The sequence below is a fragment of the Macaca fascicularis genome, chromosome 5, assembly GCF_037993035.2.
Source record: "Macaca fascicularis isolate 582-1 chromosome 5, T2T-MFA8v1.1".
In the NCBI taxonomy this organism is placed as follows: domain Eukaryota; kingdom Metazoa; phylum Chordata; class Mammalia; order Primates; family Cercopithecidae; genus Macaca; species Macaca fascicularis.
The window spans coordinates 130,429,649-130,454,417 of NC_088379.1; the positions used below are offsets into that span (position 1 = coordinate 130,429,649).

The 24,769-nt window shown below is 34.1% G+C and overlaps 1 protein-coding gene across 5 annotated transcripts in view; it reads left to right on the plus strand.

Moving 5' to 3' along the window:
• Nucleotides 1-24,769, plus strand: part of FAT4 (FAT atypical cadherin 4) — a 187,569-nt gene that overhangs the window by 89,617 nt on the left and 73,183 nt on the right. For all 5 annotated transcript variants that reach the window (XM_045392852.3, XM_005555880.5, XM_015450808.4 and 2 more), the window contains 4 exons: nt 7,715-7,976; nt 9,269-9,619; nt 15,685-16,607; nt 17,248-17,422. In XM_045392852.3, the coding sequence (XP_045248787.2) occupies nt 7,715-7,976; nt 9,269-9,619; nt 15,685-16,607; nt 17,248-17,422 (1,711 nt within the window). The remainder of the gene's footprint in view (nt 1-7,714; nt 7,977-9,268; nt 9,620-15,684; nt 16,608-17,247; nt 17,423-24,769) is intronic.

Below are 24,769 nucleotides of genomic sequence, written 5' to 3' on the forward strand. Positions count from 1 at the left end.
TTTTCTATATTTATATATTAAGTTCAGCTATGTAATTATGTTTCAAATGGCATGGAAACATATAATGTGTGATTTATATTTTTTCTTATGAAAAAACTCCATAGATTATTTTCTTCTTACTGGGTAAGGAGTTTAATTAATGTTCTGGAGTTTAGGAAAGAGGAATAACTTTCCAGACACCAGTATCTCCTTACCTCTTTCCCCTTAAGCCAAGCCCAACACAGAACAGAGAGTTTAATTTTCTTCTTCTCATCTAAACTCAGAAATATCAGAAACTTGATTCTTGGCATACAAATAAGCACTTTATAAATGTATTTCTGTGACCTTAAAAATGTAAATAAATAAATAATAGAATAATTTTAACTGCCAATACAGAAATGTAACGACTTAGTCATTTATAAAGTTTGCCAAAATCCAACTATTACAGATGAACAAAATAAAGCATAGACATTTAGGTAATTGCAATTTGCTATTAGAAAAGGTATGATGTTTTATGTTTAGTACATTCTACTCAATTTTACAATGTGAAGTTCACACTTATTTCAGATTTAACTAGCTTTGAAAGAGTTGTCTGACTTAATATTTCTATTATTCATAGATATGTGATATCATTAGCCATAATTCAGTAAATATTTCATTCTCTTAAAGTTTATCATTGATAATATACATTTTGATTTTTCAATTCATAAAATTTCATTAACTCTCATTTGAAAATAGCAGCAATAACAAAAAAACTCATGCAATTGGCAGAAGACAATTGACATCAAATAATTGAAATTGTAATGGCTATTTTGTTGGTTATACTCTCTCCAGGAACAGAGCAAATAAAACTCATTTATTTGAAGTGATTTATTCTAATAACTTTACAATAATAAAGTAATAATCATGTTAATTATAATAGATATTCAAATGGGATGGCTATTTACTCCATGGAATATTTTAATTAGAGTGGGATTATTCAATAGGAGTTACAGGGATAACAGGTAAAATTGTATTTGGAAATTTAGTTGTTTTAATCATCATACTGCTCTCTTAAGAAATTGTTATTTCAGAGATTCCAACATTCAACCCTTTTAATACTATTCTCTTGATACTGTTATAATTTTATTTCCCTCCCAATATTTTCTCTTTAAGAACATTTCAAGTAAGTTATTAGTATAAATGCAATACTGCCAGCATTCTTATTTTTCTCCATCTGACTTCCATGTGTGTGTTTGTTTATGTGTGCACACACTTGCATTGCCTTCAAGTTCATCTTTTAAGCTATGTTTACATTTATGATGAGACGAGAGGAAGCCTAGGAAGGTCCTTATATCTCTAGGTATTTAGACCAACACTTGTTTTTGTGAATTTTTATTTTATTTCTACTTAGCTTTGCTTTTTAAGTTTTAAAAAAAAAATGTAAGTAACCATGCAGGTGTTATCACTTAGACATCCTAGTTAAGAAAAATACAGAATGTAAGGTGATGATAGCTAGGATATATAAGAAGTACTTTTGAGATGAGACAGAGTGGGGAATTAGGGCCAGAAAAGTGTAAGGCTATAACGTTGGAATAAACAAGAGAAATGGAGGAGAGGCTGTTAGCAATTCAAGGGCAGAGAGGGATGCTGACAATATGTATGAGGTGTGACTGTGCCTGAAGGCATAAAAATTACCACATTCTTGTAACCTGATTTGTTTGTGTGTGAGTGTAGAAAGGCAGAAAGTATGGAAGGGAGTAACTAGGTGCACCTACAACATGAAAGGAAAGGGGGGCATTTTAGTAAAACTACAACTGTTGTTTTTTAAAGAAAAAGCTCACAAAGCTGTGTTCCTTCTTAAATGCATTTTCCTTTAAACAATTTAATAATGTTTTAATAACTACTGACTGACTATAACTCTTGACATGAGGAATTTACACGTCTTTGGTTCCATGTTAAGTAGAATGGCTGCGTATGTCATTTAGAATTTTGAGCCGTTTACTTTTTATTGTTGCTTTTAGTTGCTTATAATAAATATTAATGCTTTTAGATAAACCTTTGTTCTATTTTCTACTTTGTTCTCAGCTCCTTACCTCTTAGCAGAATTTGGAGAAAATATTTAAAATATTTTCTCTCTTTTCAAATCCTGGCTCTGTTTTCTTTCTTCATCTAGTTTGAGTAAGACTCAAGATTATGTAGGTCATCAGCCAATTGTGTAGTCTTTTAAAAATTATTTACATACTTTTCATTAATTACTTTACCTAACATATTAAGTGTTAGTATGCTATAGGAACTCTTGTAGGGCACTGTAGAATAAAGCCTGGGTAAAGGAATTACAATTTTATGAAACAACATTTACATGTTGAACTTAATTTAGATACCATTTGAAACGTGTTGGATCAAGATTTACATGTTTCAGAAGCACACGACTCTGTTTGTCTCTTGTTCTCTTTTACGAACAGAATTATGCTAGTAATGGGCCAGGAAAATCAAACTTTGCTCCGTAGTACCATATATGTTTTTGAAAATAATATTTAAGGTTGTAATATGTATTTGAAATTTATGGCTGTTTACTTTTAGAATTCCTTCCATGTGCTTTTGTGTCTGTGGTTCGTCAGGAGAGCAGAATATTTTTAATCAGCATTATTTCCACTGTACTGCAGCTGGAACATGATATTTGTTTCTTGTTTTGTTGCTGATATGGCATATTTTGAATATTAAGTAAATAGACTTTTCAAAAGACCTAATTAAATCATTACTCTTGGCCAGACATTTTCAGACATTCACTAGTATTATGAATTCACCACATCAGCTGATTTTGAATATGAAAAAGATTGTTTTTTTATCAACACAGTCTGGTGTGTTTACCTCTTTTCAGAAAAATTATTACAATTTTAAGAATATTATTATTTATTACAGCCCTTTTGTAGACAGGGAATGTCTAAATATCAAAACAGTTTTGTAATAGCATTAAATAGGTTTTTGTTTCTTTGCTTTACCTTAATTTCCAAATACTTACTATTTTCATGGGTCAGAATTGAATGTAGCTACTTCCATACCTCACCCACTTTACTAAAATAATGGAATTCCTCGTGAAACAGAATAAATAGTACAGAGTGTGGTCAGATTAGAAGTCTCACATTCTTATGGAATGTTTTTGTTAAACCAGAAAATTACAATAAATATGTTAGGTATTCAATGTACATCTGAATATACAAGGTAAATGTGGGTAATGTCTTAGACTCAGCTGTCCATTATTAAATTTAAATGTGCTTTGAGACATTCATTTTACTAAATGTTAAGACTGGCCTGAAGAATGCAGTACAAACTAACACTAAATATAGAGGGAATATTTTTGCTTTAGACTGTTAGATATCATCTCCTTGAATGGCGTGAACCAAGGAGGCGGCGCTTGCAGTGAGCCAAGATTGCGCCACTGCCCTCCAGTCTGGGCGATAGAGTGAGATCAAAAAAAAAAGGAAAAAAGAAATCATCTCCTTATATGTTTGATCATGAAGGAAAAAATGTATGTAAGCTATGATGGAAAAAAGATGTATGGAAACTGTGGATGCCATAATCCCCCAGTGTGTCAGCTTTACATGCCTATACGCTCCAAATTTACCTTCTTCCTAATATCTTCCCTGAGAGCTCTGAGTCTTAATATTTTAATAAATACATTCTTAGAGGTTAATTATAATAAATGGCATATTTGTTTTAGGTAAGTATGTTAAATTAAAGAGTCATTTTTGAAGTCAACAATTCCAGCACTACTTATACCTCAGTGTCAAGGTCAATAATAACATATAATAGGAAATCCAATACCATAGTTTCCCATGGATATATAGCAACTCTAGTTATATTTTGATTCCAATTATTCATTTGCAGAAGTCTAAGTCATCAAATACATTTAAGGCATCATGTTTCTCTTATAAGAAAATAGTAAGAATAAGAATAAAATAACAACTATCCTTATCCTGTGCTTACTATTTGTCAAGGTTGGTTCTAGGTTTTTAAAATATATATTAACTAAATTAACCTCTAAAACAATCCTTTTTGGCAGGTAATATTATCATCCCAGTGTACAGATGAGGAAACATGGGCTTGGAGAGGTTAAGTATGTGGTCCAATGCCACGTGACTAATAAATGGAGCACAGTTTCAACCCCAAAAGTATGGCCCCAGAGCATCCTATCTCAATCAGCACAGGGTATAATTTAACTCAGTATTTTGATTGTAATATACAGAATTAAGAAATATCTCTCTTCCTTCTTCCTCTGCTGATCCTTGCTTCTCTTATTTCTTCCCATTCTTTCACCATCCTTATTCAGTCCTAATAAGGGTGTTCCTATCTCTATCTCTTCTAATTTAATTTCTGAACAACTCTTGTGGGTTCAACTGACACCCACATAAAATGACCTTCAGATATTTTTCTTAAACCTCATTCTAAAATCTCTAATTGCCAGCTAACCATTTCTATGAAGCTATACTTTAATCCCTAAATACACTGCAAATAAAATTTAACTTCATATTTATCCTGCATCAAAGCAGGTCCTATTCTTGAAATGTCCTCAGTAAGAGTACTCTCTTAATTCCCAAAGTAACTTGAAATTTTTTTTTTTTTTTTTTTTTTTTGAGACGGAGTCTTGCTCTGTCGCCCAGGCTGGAGTGCAGTGGCCGGATCTCAGCTCACTGCAAGCTCCACCTCCCGGGTCTACGCCATTCTCCTGCCTCAGCCTCCGGAGTAGCTGGGACTACAGGCGCCCGCCACCTCGTCCGGCTAGTTTTTTGTGGTATTTTTTAGTAGAGACGGGGTTTCACCGTATTAGCCAGCCTGGTCTCGATCTCCTGACCTCGTGATCCGCCCATCTCGGCCTCCCAAAGTGCTGGGATTACAGACTTGAGCCACCGCGCCCGGCCAGTAACTTGAAATTTTAAAAGACTTTTTTTTTCTTTTTTGCTTTTACTTTGCATATGGGGTTGTTAAAAAAGTGAGAATATATATGGAAATGGTGAGCAAATGAGAGAGCTATTAGTATTATTTCTATTTTCAATAATCTGTCAAATTTTACTAATTTGTCCCATGTATTATTCTGAGTTAATCGTGATTCAGAGTAAGTTCTGGAGCGAGATGGCCAGGATTCCAATCCCTTAATTTCTTTTAAAATGGGCATTCTAATAGTGCTTACCTTGTTAGTTTGCCTTTAACAATTAAATTGATTAGTGCCCTGGAATTGATGTGCTCAAAGTGGTATTTAGCATCTAGCAAACACTATGAATATTCTATTTTTCTCTCTGCCATCTCTAGTTCAGAATTTTGAGGGTCACAGCTCAAAGACCTGAGAGTACATAGGAAGCCACCCCTGTTTTCATTTTACAGAACAGGGACTTTCATTTTACAGAACAGTTTCACCAACTTGGGGGAAGTGAAGCCTCAATCTCTTGGACCCAGACTGTATTCACACACTGCCTTCTCTGGCCTCTCCCTACACTAGTCCATACTGCAGTATCAATATCCTTAAAAGACTGCTTCCAATTAAAACAATATCGGGGTTCCTTGGCTGTAGAATTGAGGCAAAGTTGTGTTACATTTGGTGTTCTCAAAAATATACCTATACTCTAACATTTTAACTTGACTTTCTTTTTTGTTCTACATTAAAATTGTCCACTCTAACACACTGTTCAGCAGTGAGTAAGCCAGGCACATGAATAGTGAAAGACTGCAAAATATTATATTCATTTGATATGCTTTTATTTTTATTTTACTGTGATAAGAACATTAATGTGAGATCTGTGCTTTTAAAAGATTTCTAAATGTACAATACAGTATTGTTAACTATAGGCACAATGTTGTACAGTAGATCTAGACATTATTCCTCTTGCATAAGTGAAGATGTATATCCATGGCTTATAAACTCGTGATTTCTCCCTGCTGTCTGCCCTGGGAAACCACCATTCTACTCCTTGCTTCTATGTGTTTGACTATTTTAGATACTTCATATACATAAATATATATCATGCAGTATTTGTCCTTCTGTGACTATCTAGTGTAATTTCCTTAAGGCTCATCCATGCAGTCACATATGGCAGGATTTCCTTCTTTTTTGAGCCGAATAATATTCCCTTTTATGTATATACAGGTTGAGTATTTCTTATCTGAAATACTTGGGACCAGAAGTGTCTCAAATTCCTTTTTTTTTTTTTTTTTTTTTTTTTATTTTGGAAGTTGCATTATACATGCTGATTTAGCATCCCTAATCTGAAATGTCAAAAATCTGAAATGTTCCAACAGACATTTCCTTTGAACATCATATTGGCACTTGGAAATGTTTGGATTTTGGGCTTTTGGATTTTGGATTTTTTTTTATTAGGGATGCTAAACCTATATCACCTTTTTAAATCCATTCATTTGTTAATGGCTATTTAGTTTGTTTCCGAATCATGACCATTGTAAAAAAAGGATTGCTGGATCATACAGTGATTCTATTTGTTATTTTTTTGAGGACCTCCGTACTGTTTTCCACAACAGCTACATCATTTTGCATTCCCACCAATAGTGTAAAAGGGTTCCAATTTCTCCACATCTCACCAACACTTGTTTATTTGTTATGATAGCAGTTCCAACAGGTGTGAGGTGATTTCTCTTTGTGATTTTGATTTGCATTTCCCTGATGATTAGTGACATTGAGTATTTTTTTATGTACTCATTGGCAATTTTTATGTATTCTTTATAAAGAAACACCTATATAAGACCTTAGCCATTTTTTGATTGGATTACCAAACTTATAGCTATTGTGTTGTAGGACTTATTTATATATTTTGAAAATTAATCTTTTATCAGATACACAGTTTGCAAATATTTTCTCACATCCCATAGATTGCCTTTTCATTTTCTTGACTGTTTACTGTAGAGAAACTTTAGTTTGATATACTTTCACTTGTCTACTTTTGCTTATGTTGCTTGTTTTGGGGATCACATACATGATATAATTGCCCAGTCTTCTCCTAGGAGTTCTATAGTTTCAGGCCTTAGTTTTAGGTCTTTAATCCATTTTGAATTGATATTTGTGTATAATGTATATTTTCATTCTTTTGCATATGGATATCCAGTTTTCCTAACACCACTTATTGAAGTGACTATCCTTTCCCTATTATATATCCTTGGCACCCTTATGGAATATCAATTGACTATCATGCATGGATATATTTGTAGGCTTTCTATTCTGTTCCATTTGTCTATATATGTGTCTTTATGCCAGCGCCATACTTTATTCATTACTGTAACTTTGTAGTATATTTTAAAATCAGGAAGCACGATACCTCTAACTGTGTTTATCTTTCTCAAGATTGTTTTGGCTATTTAGGTTCTTTTGTGGTTTCATATGAATTTTCAAATTGCTTTACCTATTTCTATTAAAAATGCCATTAGAATTTTGATATAATTTGCATTGAATTTGTAAATTACATAGATAACATGGACATTTTAACAATTTAAGTCTTCCAATGCGTGAACTTGGGATGTCTTTCCATTTGTTTTTATCTGTATTGATTTCTTTCAGCAATGGTTTGTAATTTGGGGCATACAAAGTTTTTACCACCTTAGTTGAGTTTATCTCTCATTACCTGTTTAAGTCTTATAATATCATATCAACTTAAAGACAAAAAGCCTTACTTTGTCAAATAGGTGTTCAAAAGAAAATATAAGGAGCAATGCTTTTTTACTTCCAATAGCTCAGATGCTTGGTTTCTTTTTTTAGGGTGCAAATGCTCTCGTCACATACACTATCATTAGTGGAGCTGATGATAGTTTTCGCATTGACCCAGAATCCGGAGATCTGATAGCAACCAGGAGGTTGGACAGGGAACGCCGTTCCAAATATTCATTGCTAGTTCGTGCTGATGATGGTCTTCAGTCCTCGGACATGAGAATTAATATCACTGTCAGTGATGTGAATGACCATACACCCAAGTTTTCCAGACCCATGTACTCTTTTGACATTCCAGAGGACACAATCCCTGGTAGGTGATGGGTCTCTTAAGTATATTTTGCAAGGATCACCTTTGACCAAAATTGCATATTATGTTTTGGCTGATCTTAGTCAGTGATTAGTTTTTACTGTATACTAATAGTTATAAAAATATATGTGCTGGATTTTTGGATCTTTTCATTAATCATCTTTGGTAAAATTTCCAAGCAAATGGCTAGATTTTTTAGGATGGATGAGGTTAGCCAAATATGTCTGAAAGTATTTGTGACATGGATTATTAATTTTTTGTCAACCACTGTTTTGGCGCTCTTTCTGCTTTAAAAATGTCTAATGTGATTTTGCTGCTATGTATAAAAAGAACAGCAAAAAAGATACATGAAAAACTGTGAATATTGATTCTAACACTCACTAGCTGTGTGATCAAAGGCAAGTTAATTCATTTCTCTTAATTTCAGTTATTTATCCTGTAAATGGAAACAGTAATTCCTGTTATGGTTAAGGTAAAGGATAATTTAGAAAGTACATTGAGTTTGCTAACACAGGGCTTGGGTATTAGCAAATGCCCATTAAGTGTGATGAGAAACTGAATCTTTAATTATAATCTTGCTTCTTTGAACACATTATATTGTGATTTTTTTCTTCTGAGTACTCAATATCCATGTTTCTGGTGTGTGTGTGTATGCTTCATTCTCATTGTTGGAAATTTTTATGTAAAATTAAAATTTTATTCTGAATTACATTTGGAATGATTATTCATGATAAGCCATACATTTTTGAAACTCCATTTGGCAAAGGAATTAAACATCTCTAGGGGATTCCTCCCACCTGCAGTTTTTTTCTTCACTCCCGAGATACCTTTGTGCGTGTCCTTTATGGAAATCCCATCACACTTATTTCTTGCCTTAGTTATTGCAATGACCACATGAGTTCTAGAGTGGTAGCATCAGGGCATAAGTCTATATATTTTTTGGAATCCTCAGTTCCTGGCACTAGCAATATGCTACCTTAAATATTTATTGAATTCATCAGTATATTTATGGATAGGCACTGCTAGATGGAAAGGTAACATCAGATGTATTCATAATTCCTCAGGAAATTTATGCTGAAACCTGAGGTCCACGGGATATCTGATATATCACATACTTTATTCAAATAGGGAAATGGTAAAATATAAATCTTCAGAATGTAATGGTCACTGTATTTTCATAGCAGTTCTCTAGTTAAGATATTTTACCGTACAAATACATTTTTTGGTCTCTTTCTATATGTTCTCTTAGTAATACTTCTTGCTTCCTTGATTTTATACTATTATTCTTTTGATAGGTTCTTTGGTAGCAGCCATTTTAGCCACGGATGATGACTCTGGTGTGAATGGAGAAATTACATATATTGTGAATGAAGATGATGAAGATGGCATCTTTTTCCTGAATCCCATTACTGGGGTCTTTAATTTGACTCGAGTATTAGATTATGAAGTACAGCAATATTATATCCTCACTGTTCGAGCAGAAGATGGTGGGGGACAATTTACTGCCATCAGAGTTTATTTCAATATTCTAGATGTAAATGATAATCCACCTATTTTCAGCTTGAATTCATACAGCACATCTTTAATGGAGAATCTACCTGTAGGATCTACTGTTCTTGTGTTTAATGTTACTGATGCAGATGATGGTATGTATTTTATTTAATATAATTTTAAAAATATCTATAAACTGTCATCAGATTTATATTACATTTATTTATTGTGTTGAGCCGTCACAAAAATGTGTTTTGTGAATATAGTTCCAAAGTTGAGGAATAGAATTATAACTGAACTATAGAGGATTTTAAAAATTAAGTACTTTATCAGTTAAATTATTATTTGTAACAGAAAACATACCTTTTATTGTTTTATAAACTTTATCTTATTTTTCCCCCTAAATGTAGGGTAGTGTTTCAATTTAGTAATGTAGAAGTCATAAGGCCACTTTTTTTGAAGATTTTTGTTAGATAAATAAAAATATTTAAGTTTACATATATTATTTTAACTTGAAAAATGAAACCAAAGACTTAAATAAAAATGCTTATGAATGAAAAATCTAAGTTTCATATTTTTGACTAACAATTTTTTTTTTTTTTTTTTTTTTTTGAGATGGAGTTTCACTCTTGTTGCCCAGGCTGGAGTGCAATGATGCAATCTCAGCTCACTGCAACCTCCACCTTCCAGGTTCAAGTGATTCTCCTGCCTCAGCCTCCTGAGTAGCTAGGATTACAGGCATGCACCACCACGCCTGGCTAAGTTTGTAGTTTTAGTAGAGACGGGGTTTCTCCAGTTTGGTCAGGCTGATCTCGAACTCCTGACCTCAGGTGACCCACCTCCCTCAGCCTCGCAAAGTACTGGAATTACAGGCGTAAGCCACCGCACCCAGCCCAGCTAATAATATTTTAACCAGGTTTCATTTTAACACAGAAAGTCTCAGATCTGTTTAATTTATGCTAAATGATCAAGTTAAAATTTTGCATTAAATTTTTACTTTACATATGTTTGATTTGTGTTTATTGCAAAATTGGCAAACTTTATTTTAATAGCTGACTCCTTTGGCCTTTCTTCTAACACCTGTTTTGTAAGTACACACATTATGTAATACAGCATTAGAGAAAACATTGTATGGATTAGCAATCTTTAACTGAATTGTCTGGAAAATTAGTACTGTGTTTTCCCTTACATTGGATGCAACTAAATTGTCTTGTCAATATATAAAACAAAGGACAGTACTTTGAAGAGGAAATAGTTCTCTAGTGACAGGCATATCTATCTCAATTTAGAATTTCCTTATTCTTTTGACTTGGAAGATTTGTGAAGTCTCAAAATACTATTCTATTTTAACATTCTATTCTATACTTAATTTCCTTTTCATAGTGTCTATAAATAGCACTTGGAACGATATGAGAAGCAAAAAGCACAGTATTTTATATATGTTTCAGTAAGTAAAATGGGAAACATTTTCTTTAGAATTCATTGAGTAAGACCATTTTGAAGTTTCCTCCTCTAGTTCAAGTGCAGTTAAAATTGGACACAAAGATATACCTAAAATAGATGCAGCTGTAATGCTAGTACTAATACTATTACTACTACTATTGCTAGTAACAGTACTTTAATGTTAACGATGTTGATAATAATCTCAAGAACCGACATCTGTGAAGTGTTTTGCGTGTACCCAGTCCTGGCCTAAGAACACTGCACACTCTGTTTCATGTACCTCATGCCAGGTCTGTGAATTGGCTCCAATTAGACATCTATATATAATTGAGGTTAATCTCTATTTTGGAGATTGACTTCTCTGTTAGTAGTTAGTTTACCTATTCAGTAGATTAGAATATTTTCAAAGCCTATTATATATTCTTAAGTTGTTTGTCCTGTGACTGTGCTCAACTTTTCTATAGTGAAGAATTTTCCACCATGTTTCTTTGGATTTATTAGTTATGTATTAGAGACAATCCATTGTTTCATAGAATTGTATGGTTTCCTGGAATAAGTTTTATTTACCATCATAACTTAAAATATAGGGAAACTGGGAAGATACCAAAAATTTAAAAAGAAAAAGAAAAGAACTTTGCTTGTCAAAAACCTGCTGGAATATTCCATGCACGTGTAAGCACAGAAATCCATTGACTATTGACTCTAAGTCAGTTTTTGTGATATTTTTCCTTTAATTGCATTGAGTAAAAGTTTCAAGCAATATTTATTCATTGTTTTAGTTTGAATAATTTTATCAGTGTAATTTCCTGCACCTTGACCTAAAATATACGACACAATTCCTATTCTTTCTGAATTTCAAGGACAGTGATAAGGCTGTACAAGGGTAAGCTTGTTTGTAAAATTTTCCAGCTCAGTTACACAAAAAAGTGTCAAGTATTTCACAGACAATATTAGTCAGACATTTTTTAAAATAAAAAATTAACAAATAAATCTCAATCTCTGATCAGAAGGTTCCAATGAGGCAATACTGTCATCTTTTTAGATGAAGACATTTTATATGAAAATAAATGTCACAAACTGTTATCGTTCTATGGATTCTCTCAGAGTTTAAAATTTAGCTTACATGATGATTTCATAAAAATAAATCAGATCTTTTACTGTTTTCACAAGAAAGGTAATACCTCTGTTAGCATCAAGACTACTATGCATATGGTATTACATTGAGGAAAACTATTTAAATTGGAGCATCATGGAAATATTCTGGCTTTGATGGTTATTTTATTATCCTATAAATTCTTTATACTTTAAATATTGGGAAGTCATATAAAAATGTTTTGCTAATAATACAATTGGAATTTTTGCTGAATAAATGTAGCTATATAATATTGGTGTACAATACACGCCACTGAGATTCATATATTCCAGTGATCTGATGACCTTGTTGAAACTGCTTTATAAAGATGGATGTTATTCAAAATACTTCTTTGTGTTGCAGCTGTGTGAAAAGTTGACAAATATTAGTTCTTTATAGAAATTAGAAGATGGCATTTATAGATTGTGAGTAAATGTACACATTTTATAGCATGAAACTATACACCTATACTTTTAAAATATATTTTAGTATTTATATATTTTTTATATATTTATAATATATATTTTATGTGCTGTGCTTCTTAGAACTAAATTATTCATGAGACTGAAATACTGTATATAGATATGTACATGTCTATATATAGTGTGTGTGTGTATGTATATATGACAAAACCATAAAACCATACGTATGCAATAAAACTGCCAGGAAGAATCATGTAACTAAATGACTTGGAGAACATTGAACACAAATGGTTCACAATGGGCTGTTTGAAGTTTAAAGATCTGTTGGGCCATTAAAGCCCACTAAATTTAAATTGAAACACTTATGGATAAAGTTTAGAATTCAAAACAATGTAAAAATAATAATGTTAAAATAATGTGTTTACTGTCTCATCATTCAGATATTTGTCACAAAAATAGATTAAAATGGTTTAAGCTTAGTATTTTTCAGTATATTTCAAATATTCAGGGAGAAGTTTGAGTTTTGCTATGTCTGCATGTATTTTCTAGATGTGGTGTGTATGGCCAAATTCACTTTTTAGACATGTCAGAAACCAAAAGTTATTTTCTTTACAGTAAAGTAAATGTAGACAAATTCCATGACCTGTAATTGCAGCAATTAATTTTCAGTTCCTGAGATAAGAGCTACTTCTTCTACAATATGGCAATATTTTATGTAAAAATTGTTATATTTTAGTTTCATCAACAATAATTATCTTCAGTTTATTTTTGATGTTGTTACTTAATATATTTGTCATTATGTATTTGAACATAAAAGCAAATTTTTCTTTTGTTATACTTTTAATTAGTTTAAAATTTATTACTTCCCTTACCCATTCATCTACCAAACTTTTTGCATTTATAAAAGAGGCTGTTCTGCTGTTTACAGCAAGGCTATAAAATTTTGGGATCATGTTCCTTTTTGCCTCTGCAATTTAGCTGTTTACTCAAGGAAGAAGTATACATGATGGACTAAGGATGTTCAGATACTTGATTTAATTGCTCCCATTCCTGTTGATTTGTGTAGAAATGTTAGGCCATGTAAAATGTCAGTATTTTTAATGTATTTTGATCTTAGATATGAAAGATTTTTTATGCTTCTCTAGAATTAACTTCTATATCTCTGCTTGTTGGTATTTATTTTCATTCAGGTGTTTTCATAACTGCATTTCTCAATAATAATCATGTCCCCAAAAGAATAGGGATTCAATATTTACTGATGAACTTTTTCACGGGAAATGCAGAAAATTTTCTTAAAAAGTAATTGAAAGTAATTATACATGTAGACATTAATAGAAACACACATATATGCAAAATTAAAAATAAATTGTATGTGTGTATATATACTTGAATATATATGTTATAATGTTTGAGTAAATATATATACACACACAATATAATGTATATATGTATATTTATGTTGTAATGAAAGTCCTAAAAGCTCTCTCTCTCTCTCTCTCTCTCTCTCTCTATATATATATATATATATATATATATATATGAAGATAATGGAAATTTTTATCCTGTGAAGCCTGTGGAAGTTTAAGACAAGGGTTGAAATAGGCTGTTAACCTCGTTCTAGTCAGATTCTACAATTCTGTTTCTTTCCTGTGGGTGAATTGACCTCTGACACCTATTAGCTTTATTTATTCATATTTTTCCTGATTTTCAGACTCCTAAGTATTCTGAACTTTATAACCTCTTTGTTCACTTGTGAGTAGTCTTAAGATTAAAAGACACAACTCATAATGAAGGGGAAAAATAAACTACCTTTTCAATGATTTACTCATTGTTTATCCTAGAAATTTTTATTAATAAGTCATTGCCTGAAAGTTATATTCATAAATATTTTTCCTATGTTTCAAATTAGGCGAAGGATATTAGAGACAGTAAAGTCACAGAATACGCGTAACTGTGGTGTTTGAAAACAATGAGTTCTACATAGCAGAAAACAATCTCATACTCAGGTTAAATTTAACTTCTTAAAGAACTTGATGAAGTTCGAAAAAAGGCAAAAGTTAACTGAAGTATTCGTAGAATAATGAGAAAGAATTGTTTTTAAGAAAAGAGTAAAAGGGTGATTAAATTGTTCTAGACGACTGTTTCAAAAAATGAACATCACTTCTCATAGGCAGAATTCAGAAACCTGGATAGTTGAAATTAACATTAGAAATATAGAAGCTAATTGTAAGTAATTCAGGTTAGTCAGTAGATATTTGCTCGTCCCAGAATATACATCTTTAGTAAAGATAGATTATCTACATGTACAGTATGTTTTTATCATACTATCCTGTAATTTTTCCAATGTCATTAGGATAAGATGCAAAAATGTACATGTCATTATAGGCCAGAGAAGAAAACACCACTCAGGCAGAAACTGACTTCTTTCTGTTTTCAATGCTTATTTGTTATTTACCTTTCGTTACTAAAACAATAAGATGATGTATATGCTCCACATCATTTTTGTTATAAGAATCTCTGCAATCATTTTCTGAAGTGAGGATTTAGAAACCATTTTTAAACTAAAAAATGACACATGATCCTAAGAAAAATCAACAGTATCTAAATACAGTCCAATAATATCATAAACATTTATATTTAGAAAGCTTTATGTATAATTTTACTGCTAACAATTTCTTTAAAAATACTTTTTTGAAACATTAAATATGTTTAATAAAATTTGAAAGATAACTATTATCTCAAAGGTCATTACTTAGCTAGATGCTTAATGGGAGTTAATAAGTATTTACTGATTTTGACATGAAATGTAAAAGTACACTCACAGCATTCATGACTAATGCCATACATCAGAATATTTTATTACCCTTTCTTGAAAATTGGTTCAGCCTCCCTAAATTACTGAAGTTACAAATGTTTGGCTAACAGTATAATATGTGGCACTGTTAGTGTTGGACAATCAAGAATTATGTGATAGAAATAAGGAAATATACAGAAAAATATCTGCTCTCTGGAATATTTTTCTCCTCTTCACTTTTGTAATTTAACATGTCAACACCCTAGTAAATAGCAAGCAGTATATAGATCATTTGCTCACAGGATTTCCTAAAGTGTGTTTGGGTGCATGGTATATCAAACATGCCAAAATACTTGCCAAAAGTTTTGCCGTAGCTTGTTCTGCAATCAGCATATGTTTAAGATATTTTTTTCTTCCCTTTAATTTCAGGCATCAACTCTGAATTGGCTTATAGCATTGCTTCAGGTGATAGTCTTGGGCAGTTTACTGTTGACAAGAATGGTGTACTCAAAGTCCTAAAAGCTTTGGATCGGGAAAGTCAGTCCTTCTACAACTTGGTTGTTCAGGTGCATGACCTGCCACAGATTCCAGCCTCCAGATTCACAAGCACTGCTCAAGTCTCCATTATTTTGTTGGATGTAAATGATAACCCACCAACATTTCTTTCCCCTAAATTGACATACATTCCAGAAAATACACCTATTGATACTGTTGTTTTCAAAGCTCAAGCATCTGACCCAGACAGTGGCCCAAACAGCTATATTGAGTACACTCTGCTGAACCCTTTGGGAAACAAGTTCAGTATTGGGACCATTGATGGTGAAGTGAGGCTCACTGGAGAACTGGACAGAGAAGAGGTTTCTAATTATACTCTAACAGTGGTGGCTACAGACAAAGGTCAACCATCTCTCTCTTCATCTACAGAGGTTATAGTTATGGTACTTGACATCAATGATAACAACCCCATCTTTGCTCAAGCTTTGTATAAAGTGGAGATTAATGAAAACACACTTACTGGAACAGATATAATACAAGTGTTTGCAGCAGATGGAGATGAAGGCACAAATGGACAGGTTCGCTATGGCATTGTTAATGGTAATACCAATCAGGAATTTCGGATAGACTCTGTCACAGGTGCCATCACTGTCGCTAAACCTTTGGATAGAGAAAAGACCCCTACCTACCATTTAACTGTTCAGGCAGCAGATCGAGGCAGCACACCGAGAACTGATACCTCCACGGTCAGCATTGTTCTACTGGATATTAATGACTTTGTTCCTGTATTTGAGCTATCTCCGTATTCTGTAAATGTCCCTGAGAATTTACGGACACTACCCAGAACAATTCTTCAGGTCAGTATATTTAAATAAAGCAAGTGTTGTCTTAATTATAAGACATATATTTGAAAACCTTCCCTCTTCTACAGTGTTTATGCTTCCCCTGTTCTCTCCTCATTCTCAACCAGAAATGCTAAATTGCAGATATAGCAAATTTTGAAAAGGAAACGTTTATAAACATCATACCTAACAACCTCTTAATTTCCTCATCGATGAAACTATTGTGTTTTACTAGCTTTCTTTTGTGTATACTCATGTTTCACACATTTATGTATTTGTGTTTTTGAATTTTGTTCCACAAGGATAATATCTGTACATAGTAAAAAATAAAATGATGGAAATATTTGAAAAATTTGTTACAAATACTGCTCTACTCTTTTCCTTCATATATTTAACTACCTAGGTGAAACTGTTCTTAAAAATTTTTATGACGCCTTCCAAAAATGCTGTGCATTAGCTTTATGCATATTTTTACACAAATAGACTCGGATGATACATACTATAGTGTGCCATTTTTATTTTTTACTTGAAAATCTTAAAATATATCTTTGGAATCTCTTAACATGGTTTTACCTCATTTTTTTTAATGCAGGCATTTTATTTCATGAGATGCATAGTTTGTTTTACTCACATCATGATATGTACTATTCTCTAGGTGGTGGCAAGAGATGATGATCAAGGATCTAACAGCAAACTCTCATATGTTCTGTTTGGTGGTAATGAAGACAACGCTTTTACTCTCTCAGCCAGTGGAGAACTTGGAGTAACACAGAGTCTGGATAGGGAAACAAAAGAGCAGTTTGTCTTAATGATTACAGCTGTAGATGGAGGTAAGTCCATTACAACCTTGTTCATTTGTAAATAATTTCTAGGCCAGGCACGGTGGCTCACGCCTGTAACCCCAGCACTTTGGGAGGCCGAGGTGGATGGATTACCTGAGATCAGGAGTTCAAGACCAGCCTGACCAACATGGTGAAACCCCATCACTACTAAAAATACAAACATTAGCTGGACATGGTGGTGTAAGCCTGTAATCCCAGTTACTCAGGAGACTGAGGCAGGAGAATCACTTGAACCCAGGAGGCAGAGGTTGCAGTGAGCCGAGATCGTGCCACTGTTCTCCAGCCTGGGCAACAAGAACGAAACTCGTCTCAAAATAAATAAATTAATTAAATAATAATAATTTCTTCATAATATGAGTATGAAGTATTTTCTGTTTGCCATTAAATGAAATATTTGTTCACTTTTACTAATGCTCGAAATTCTGATTGCCTCTGTATTATTGATGGTACATAATTCACTTTATGACATTTATATATAAGTGACAAAGGCTAAAGGTCGTTGCCACCTAAGCCCTATTCCCATAAAACAGAATGAATTATTGCCCTATAAGCCGATTGAGTACCTCTGGATGTGACCTTATGCTCTACTTCCTGAGCCAGGAGTCATTTAAAGTACTTTAGCTTTGGAAACATTTAGATGGTTCCAACCACTTCTTCTCTTCTGATAGACATGGGTGAGTCAGTCTGTTAGGAGGAGCTTTCACTAGAAGGTGGCTCAGTGTTCAGCGAAGCATTGATCTAAATGTGCAGGCCACTCAAGAACCAAGTCCTGATTCCAGGGAGCCAAACTATAAGTTCCTGATGCCATCAGCCTGGAAAATCGGGATCAGGGGGAAACCGGGACTTGGAATTATTAGTATAAGGATAAGTAACAGAAGTCTAACCCTAATTTCTATTAAATAAGAAATATGCAGATCAGATGTGTGAAGATTCTGCCCAATAGAGTAATGGAGGATCCTAAGTTGTGGAGGGTGAGCAATCAGATTATCAGTAACATTAGTATATATGGAAGCCTGTCACTCAAAGCTTTAAAAATGATACTGAAGACCATGATGGGAGGCACAAATGAGTTTCAGTGAGATTAGTATCCCAAGTCATGGTGTTTTGGCAACTCTAAAAATGAAAGCATTAATTAAACCTTGTTTCAAAGCACAGCTCTCTATGAGCACTGTTTTTCAAGTTGCTCTGAAATAGACTGGCATTTCTGAGGCCACTGGTGGATAAATACTCAGATAGATGTCTGAAGTTCACTTGTTATGAGTGATACAGAAAACAGAAGTTGTAAGGAAAGTTGAACTGGGTGACCTTGAAATTAATTCCCTTGGATACTCTTCATATGAATAACCACTTTTTTCAGGAGAATGTGAGTTTTAGACATCCGGTTTTAGAATCTACAGTTTAATCTTATTTTCCAAGAATGAGATCTTTGACAGAGGACTTAAAATACATATTCACTGTTTTGATTCAAAAGTCAAACTCATAGATGACATGAGAAATTTCAGAAAAATATGGCAGCTATTAGATCCCAGATGCAATGTTTTTCTCGAATCTGTAGTGTTCTAAGGACATGGAAAATATCAAAGTGTTTTTTTTTTTTAAATTGAGAGTTTAATTCTTTATCTCACAAATCACCTTTCCTTTGCATTTTTTTGAACTATTACCTTAGCCCAGAGATAGGTCAGTTTCATCAGTATGGCACGGATTGCAGTGGCAGCTTTTTAATCATTCAAACCACTAAATCTTTCAATGTGGGAGGGAGAAAACATTACCATTTAAACTATCATCATGTTTTTATTTACTGACTGCATGGTTACAAAGTAGCACATCTGGAAACTCTAACTACTCCTGTCTACTACTCCAATAAGCTACAACCACACTATCATGTGTGTGGTGCTAAAAGTTACATTACTATATTACAAAACCAAAAGAGAGTATAATAATTATGTCTCATTTTTCCTGTAGGTAATTAAATTGCTAAACAGACTACAATTCCATTACTGATGATATGTTGCTTAGGTATAACTGAAAGTATGGATATTCAGCCTTCATTATGCATTACTTATTGTTATTTCTTCTAGAAAGATTTACTGTACCAAGTAGAAACTCATAGGAGGCTAACACATCCACCTGGTATACTAATACAGGTACTGCTACAAGGTTTAAAGGAGAATTTGCTCTAAAGCAGTAATGTCATTCATATGGGTTAGGCATTCTATTCCTAAGTAGCCTTTCTTACTAGAGTTTGCCTTACTATTTTCTCATATGTGCAATAAATAAAATAATGTTTTAAATGGAGTAAGTAGCAGGAAATTATCAGGGAAACTAGAAGAGTATACTTTAAAAAATGAATTCAGATAGAAATGGAAGTATATCCTAGAGTTAAATACATAGACTTTATAGTTAAACCCCAGTTCACATCCTACCTCTGACATTCCCAGCTATATGACCTCCGACAACTTTCCTATTCCTTCATGTTTGTATCTATGATTGGAAATACTAATATCTATATGAAAGTTTGTTGATCAAATAGATAAAAGGAATTGCTTATTTTAGCTATTAATGTCAGTCAGCATGTTTGCTAGACATTTCAAGTTTAGTAAGGCCAAAGTAACACTTTTGACTTCTATTCACCTCCCTACCTTAAACGAATTGCTCTGTAGAGCATTTCACAATTGCTGAAGGCAAACTTTGTTATTATTCTTCATTCCTCTTCCTCTGTACACCATATCCAACAAATTCATTAACAAGTAGACTCAGCTCCAAAAATGTCCAAAATTGTCCTGAATGTATCCACTTTTCTTTACCTCCAATACTACCTCCTTAGTCTAAGCTAGGGGTAGTATGATAGCTTGCTGACTGCCTATCTTTTCTCCTGCATGGTGCGTTTTCCAACAGACAACACATGAACATTTAAAACTATAAATTAGATCATCATACCCCATCTCTTGCATAGAGACCCTGCAATGATTTCTAAGAATAAAATTTAAATGTCTTACCATTGACTACATGGGATTAAATAACCTGGTCTCTGTCAGTTTATCTGAACCCCTCCACCACCACCAGTTGCCACCTTTATTTTGAGCCAGTGCCATGCACTGGCCCCAGCTCACCCTTTGTCTCCTCTCAGTTCTGCATTTAGTATCATCACCTTGTTAGATTGCAATTGGCCAATGTGGAAGTATTTTACACCATGGAAATCAGTAAATGTTTTGAATCTAGTTGGCCTGTTTCTTGAAAGCAGTTGCTAAATGTTTACTGCATACTGTCAATGCCAACCAATCAATCAGGCTTCCTTAACAATGCCAACCTTTCTGCCATGTTGGCCTTTTGCACTTGTAGTTCTCTCTGCCTGGAATTTTCTACTCTACAGCCAGCTGTTTGGTTTGGTTTGGTGGGGGAGAGGGGCATTTATGTCATGGTCATTTTTTCATTATTTTAGATAAAATGTCAACTTCTCAGAGAGGACTTATCTGACCAGCAGTGTTATGTTTGCCGTTGCCCTCTCCCCAGGGTCACTCTATCAACTTACCTGTTTGTGATTTCTTAACACAAATTCCTATCTAAAATTGTATTCTTCTACCTAAAATATATGAGCATATAGAGTTTGTTTACCTTATCCATCTCTATCAGATTTCCAGAGAAAGTGAACTTCCTAAGTCTTATTCAAAATGGGATTCTCAGAAACACTTAGAAAAGGACCTGCAACATAATAGGTGCTTAATAAATATTTTTTGAATGAGTAAGTTATATTTGTTGAATAATGATAGTTATCATTTGAAAGACAAACTATTATGTTAATATGTAACTGTTATTTATATTTATTTAACATACTCATATTTAGTTTGTTGTTATATATTCATTGTTTGCAGATTTTTTAAAAGAATCTTCCAAAAGAAAAAAGTGCAAATCATTTTTAACTCACGGCTGAAATTCCAGAATTTTTTGCTACATTGGCTGTGGTCATTCAAATTGACCTCTGTTTTGAAAATCAGCGCAAGTGTTTAAGGCTTTGTGGTGTTTAGTGTGATGTGACAAATTGCAGTCATATGTAAGGACCCAGTGAAGCATTTTATGGGTTTAATTCAGTTTCAAGTGCTTAAAATACTGCTTGAGCTATATTCTCATGACTTTCCCCTGAACCTTCTGGCTCTGATTCAATTCTGTTATCTATTAGATGTTTCTAGACAGGTCTTATTGCTACTCTCTGCTTTACTATCCACTTTTTCTTAGTCTGGCTCATAAGATTTAATTCAAAACCTGCATAAGCAGAAACTACATGCTTTTGAATAGTTTTTGTTCTTTTTGTTTGTTTGTTTTGGAGACGGAGTCTCGCTCTGTTGCCCAGGCTGGTGTGTAGTGGCGTGATCTTGGCTCACTGCAACCTCTACCTCCTGGATTCAAGCAATTCTCCTGCCTCAGCCTCCCAAGTAACTGGGACACACCGCCATGCCTGGCTAATTTTTTGATATTTACGTAGAGACAGGGTTTCACCATGTTGCCCAGGCTGGTCTCGAACTCCTGAGCACAGGCAATCTACCTGCCTTGTCCTCCTGAAGTGCTAGATGTGAGCCACTGTGCCTGGCCTGAATAGTTTTATCATTCGACAACTCTTTTGTACCTGGGCTTCCCAAAGCAAACAATTGTGAATCTTTCATATCTCCCAAATATCTAAGCACCCTCTAAGCACAAGTGGCATTTGGTTTCACATAGCTTGAATGTAAGGGCCCATCATTTCACATCAACTTAATATGAAAATTTTGCTTGTTTTAAATTTTATTATGGAAATTTTGTTGTTCACATAAATCATTCCAACAGATATATATTTATTCAAGTAATTTGTCCAAACCTTTTAGAATTTTTTTAACTCGAGATTATGCCCTCAAAAATAAATTTAAATGCTGTGAGGCATTAATATCTGCCACTATTCTTTCAGGGAACTGAATTAGTGTGCAAGAGAGCAGTAAAACAAACTGGTATGACAGTTTCGGGATGCTATAGTTATATTCAGTGTATATTTTGGAGGAGTTTTTAAAGAAAGCTACATATGAAAAAATTCTAAGTTACTGAAATCTGACATTAAGTGATGATTTTTTTTGGCCAGGAGATTTCTTGGAGATGAGCCAGTCCACTTCCTTTATTTTCCAGATAAGAAAATTGAAGCCTGGGTTAGATAAGCAGTGTGCTAGAACTTGCAGACCCAGGTAGTGGCAAAGTCAAGTATAATATTTAGAATTTCTGGCTTTCAACTAAATTCTTGCTCATCCATATCATATGTATTAAATATTTTTAAGGAAATCAGGATATTCCTTAAAACATATTGCTAACTCTCTCTATGACATAAATTTATAAAAATTCAATTTTAAACATCTTTTTTTATACTTTATTCATTTCACTTTAATAAATGAAACATTCAACTGCTATTTTTCTTTTCCTAAATAAATAAATGTTTGAAAACATTTTTAAGTGAAGCCAAATTAAGTGGAATCAGTAATTTTAAATATTGGTATTTTGAAAATAAGCTTAAATTTAGACATTGTTTAAATTTAATTGTTAAATAAAGAAGATAGAAAGAATTTGTTAGGTTTTATGCCTAGAAGATGATAATATTGGTAATTATCACTGCCAATTATCATTTTGCATTGATTAAAATCAAACTATGATGCTAATTTAATGCACTTTATAAATAAGTTCTTATTACAGTTAACGATATGGTTTGCCTGTGTCCCCACCAAATCTCATCTTGAACTGTGATTCCCATAATCCCTATATATCATGGGAGGAACCTGGTGGGAAGTTATTGAATCATGGGGGCAGTTACCTCTGTGCTGTTCTCTTGATAGTGAGTGAGTTCTTACGAGATCTAATGGTTTTATAAGGGGCTTTTCCCTCTTTGGTCAGCACTTCTCTCTCCTGTCGCCATGTGAAGAAAGATGTGATTGCTTCCCCCTCTGCTGTGATTGTAAGTTTCCTGAGGCCTTCTCAGCCATGCCGAACTGTGGGTCAATTAATCCTCTTTCCTTTTTAAATTACCCAGTCTTGGGTATGTCTTTATTAGCAGCATGAAAGCAGATTAATACAGGTTACTGATATCGTAGAGTAGGGCACTGCTGTAAAAATACCCAAAAATGTGGAAGTGACTTTGGAACTGGGTAACTGGCAGAGATGTGAACAGTTTGGAGGGCTCAGAATAAGAGAGAAAAATATTGGAAAGTTTGGAACTTCCTACAGACTTTTTGAATGGCTTTGACCAAAATGCTGAGGTGGTATGGAAAATGAAGTCCAGTCTGAGGTGGTCACAGATGGAGATGAGGAACTTCTTGGAAACTAGAGCAAAGGTCACCCTTGCTACACAAAAAGACTGGTGGCATTTTGCCCCTGCCCTAGAGATCTGTGGAACTTTGAACTTGAGAGAGATAATTTAAAGTAACTGGCAGAAGAAATTTCTAAATGACAAAGCATTTAATATGAAGCAGAGCATAAAAGTTTGGAAAATTTGCAGCCTGACATTGCAATATGAGAGAAAAACCCATTTTCTAGGGGAGAAATTCAAGCCCACTGCAGAAATTTGCATAAGTAACTAGGAGCCAAATGATAATCACGAAGACAGCAGGGAAAATGTCTCCAGGGCATATCAGAGACCTTCTCGACAGCCTCTCCCATCACAGGCCAGGAGGCCTCGGAGGAAAAAATGGTTTCCTTGGGTGGCCCTAGGGCACCACTGCTGTGTACAACCTAGGGAGGTGTTACCCCGCATCCCAGTCGCTCTAGCTGTGGCTAAAAGGGGCCAAAGTTCAGCTCAGGCAGTTGCTTCAGCAGGTACAAACCCCAGGCCTTGGAAGTTTCCACATGGTGTTGAACCTGCAGGTGCACAGAGGTCAAGAAGTGAGGTTTGGAAACCTCTGCCTAAATTTCAGCATATGTATGGAAACACCTGGATGTCCAGGCAGAAGTTTAATCAAGGGCAGAGCCTTCATGGAGAACCTCTGCTAGAGCAGTGTGAAAGGGAAATGTCGGGTTGGAGCCCCCACACAGAGTCTGGGGCATTGCCTCATGGAGCTGTGAGAAGAAGGCCATGCAGCTGGAAAAGCTGTAGGCACTCACCATCAGCCCATGAAGGCAGCTGGGAGTGGGGCTGTACCCTGAAAAGCCACAGGGACAGAGCTGCCCAAGACCATGGGAGCCCACATCTTGCATCGGCATACCCTGGATGTGAGACATGGAGTCAAAGGAGATCAATTGGAGCTTTAAGCTTTATCTGTTCTGCTGAATTTTAGACTTTTGGGGGCCTGTAGCCCCTTTGTTTTTGCCAATTTTTCCCATTTGGAATGGGTATAT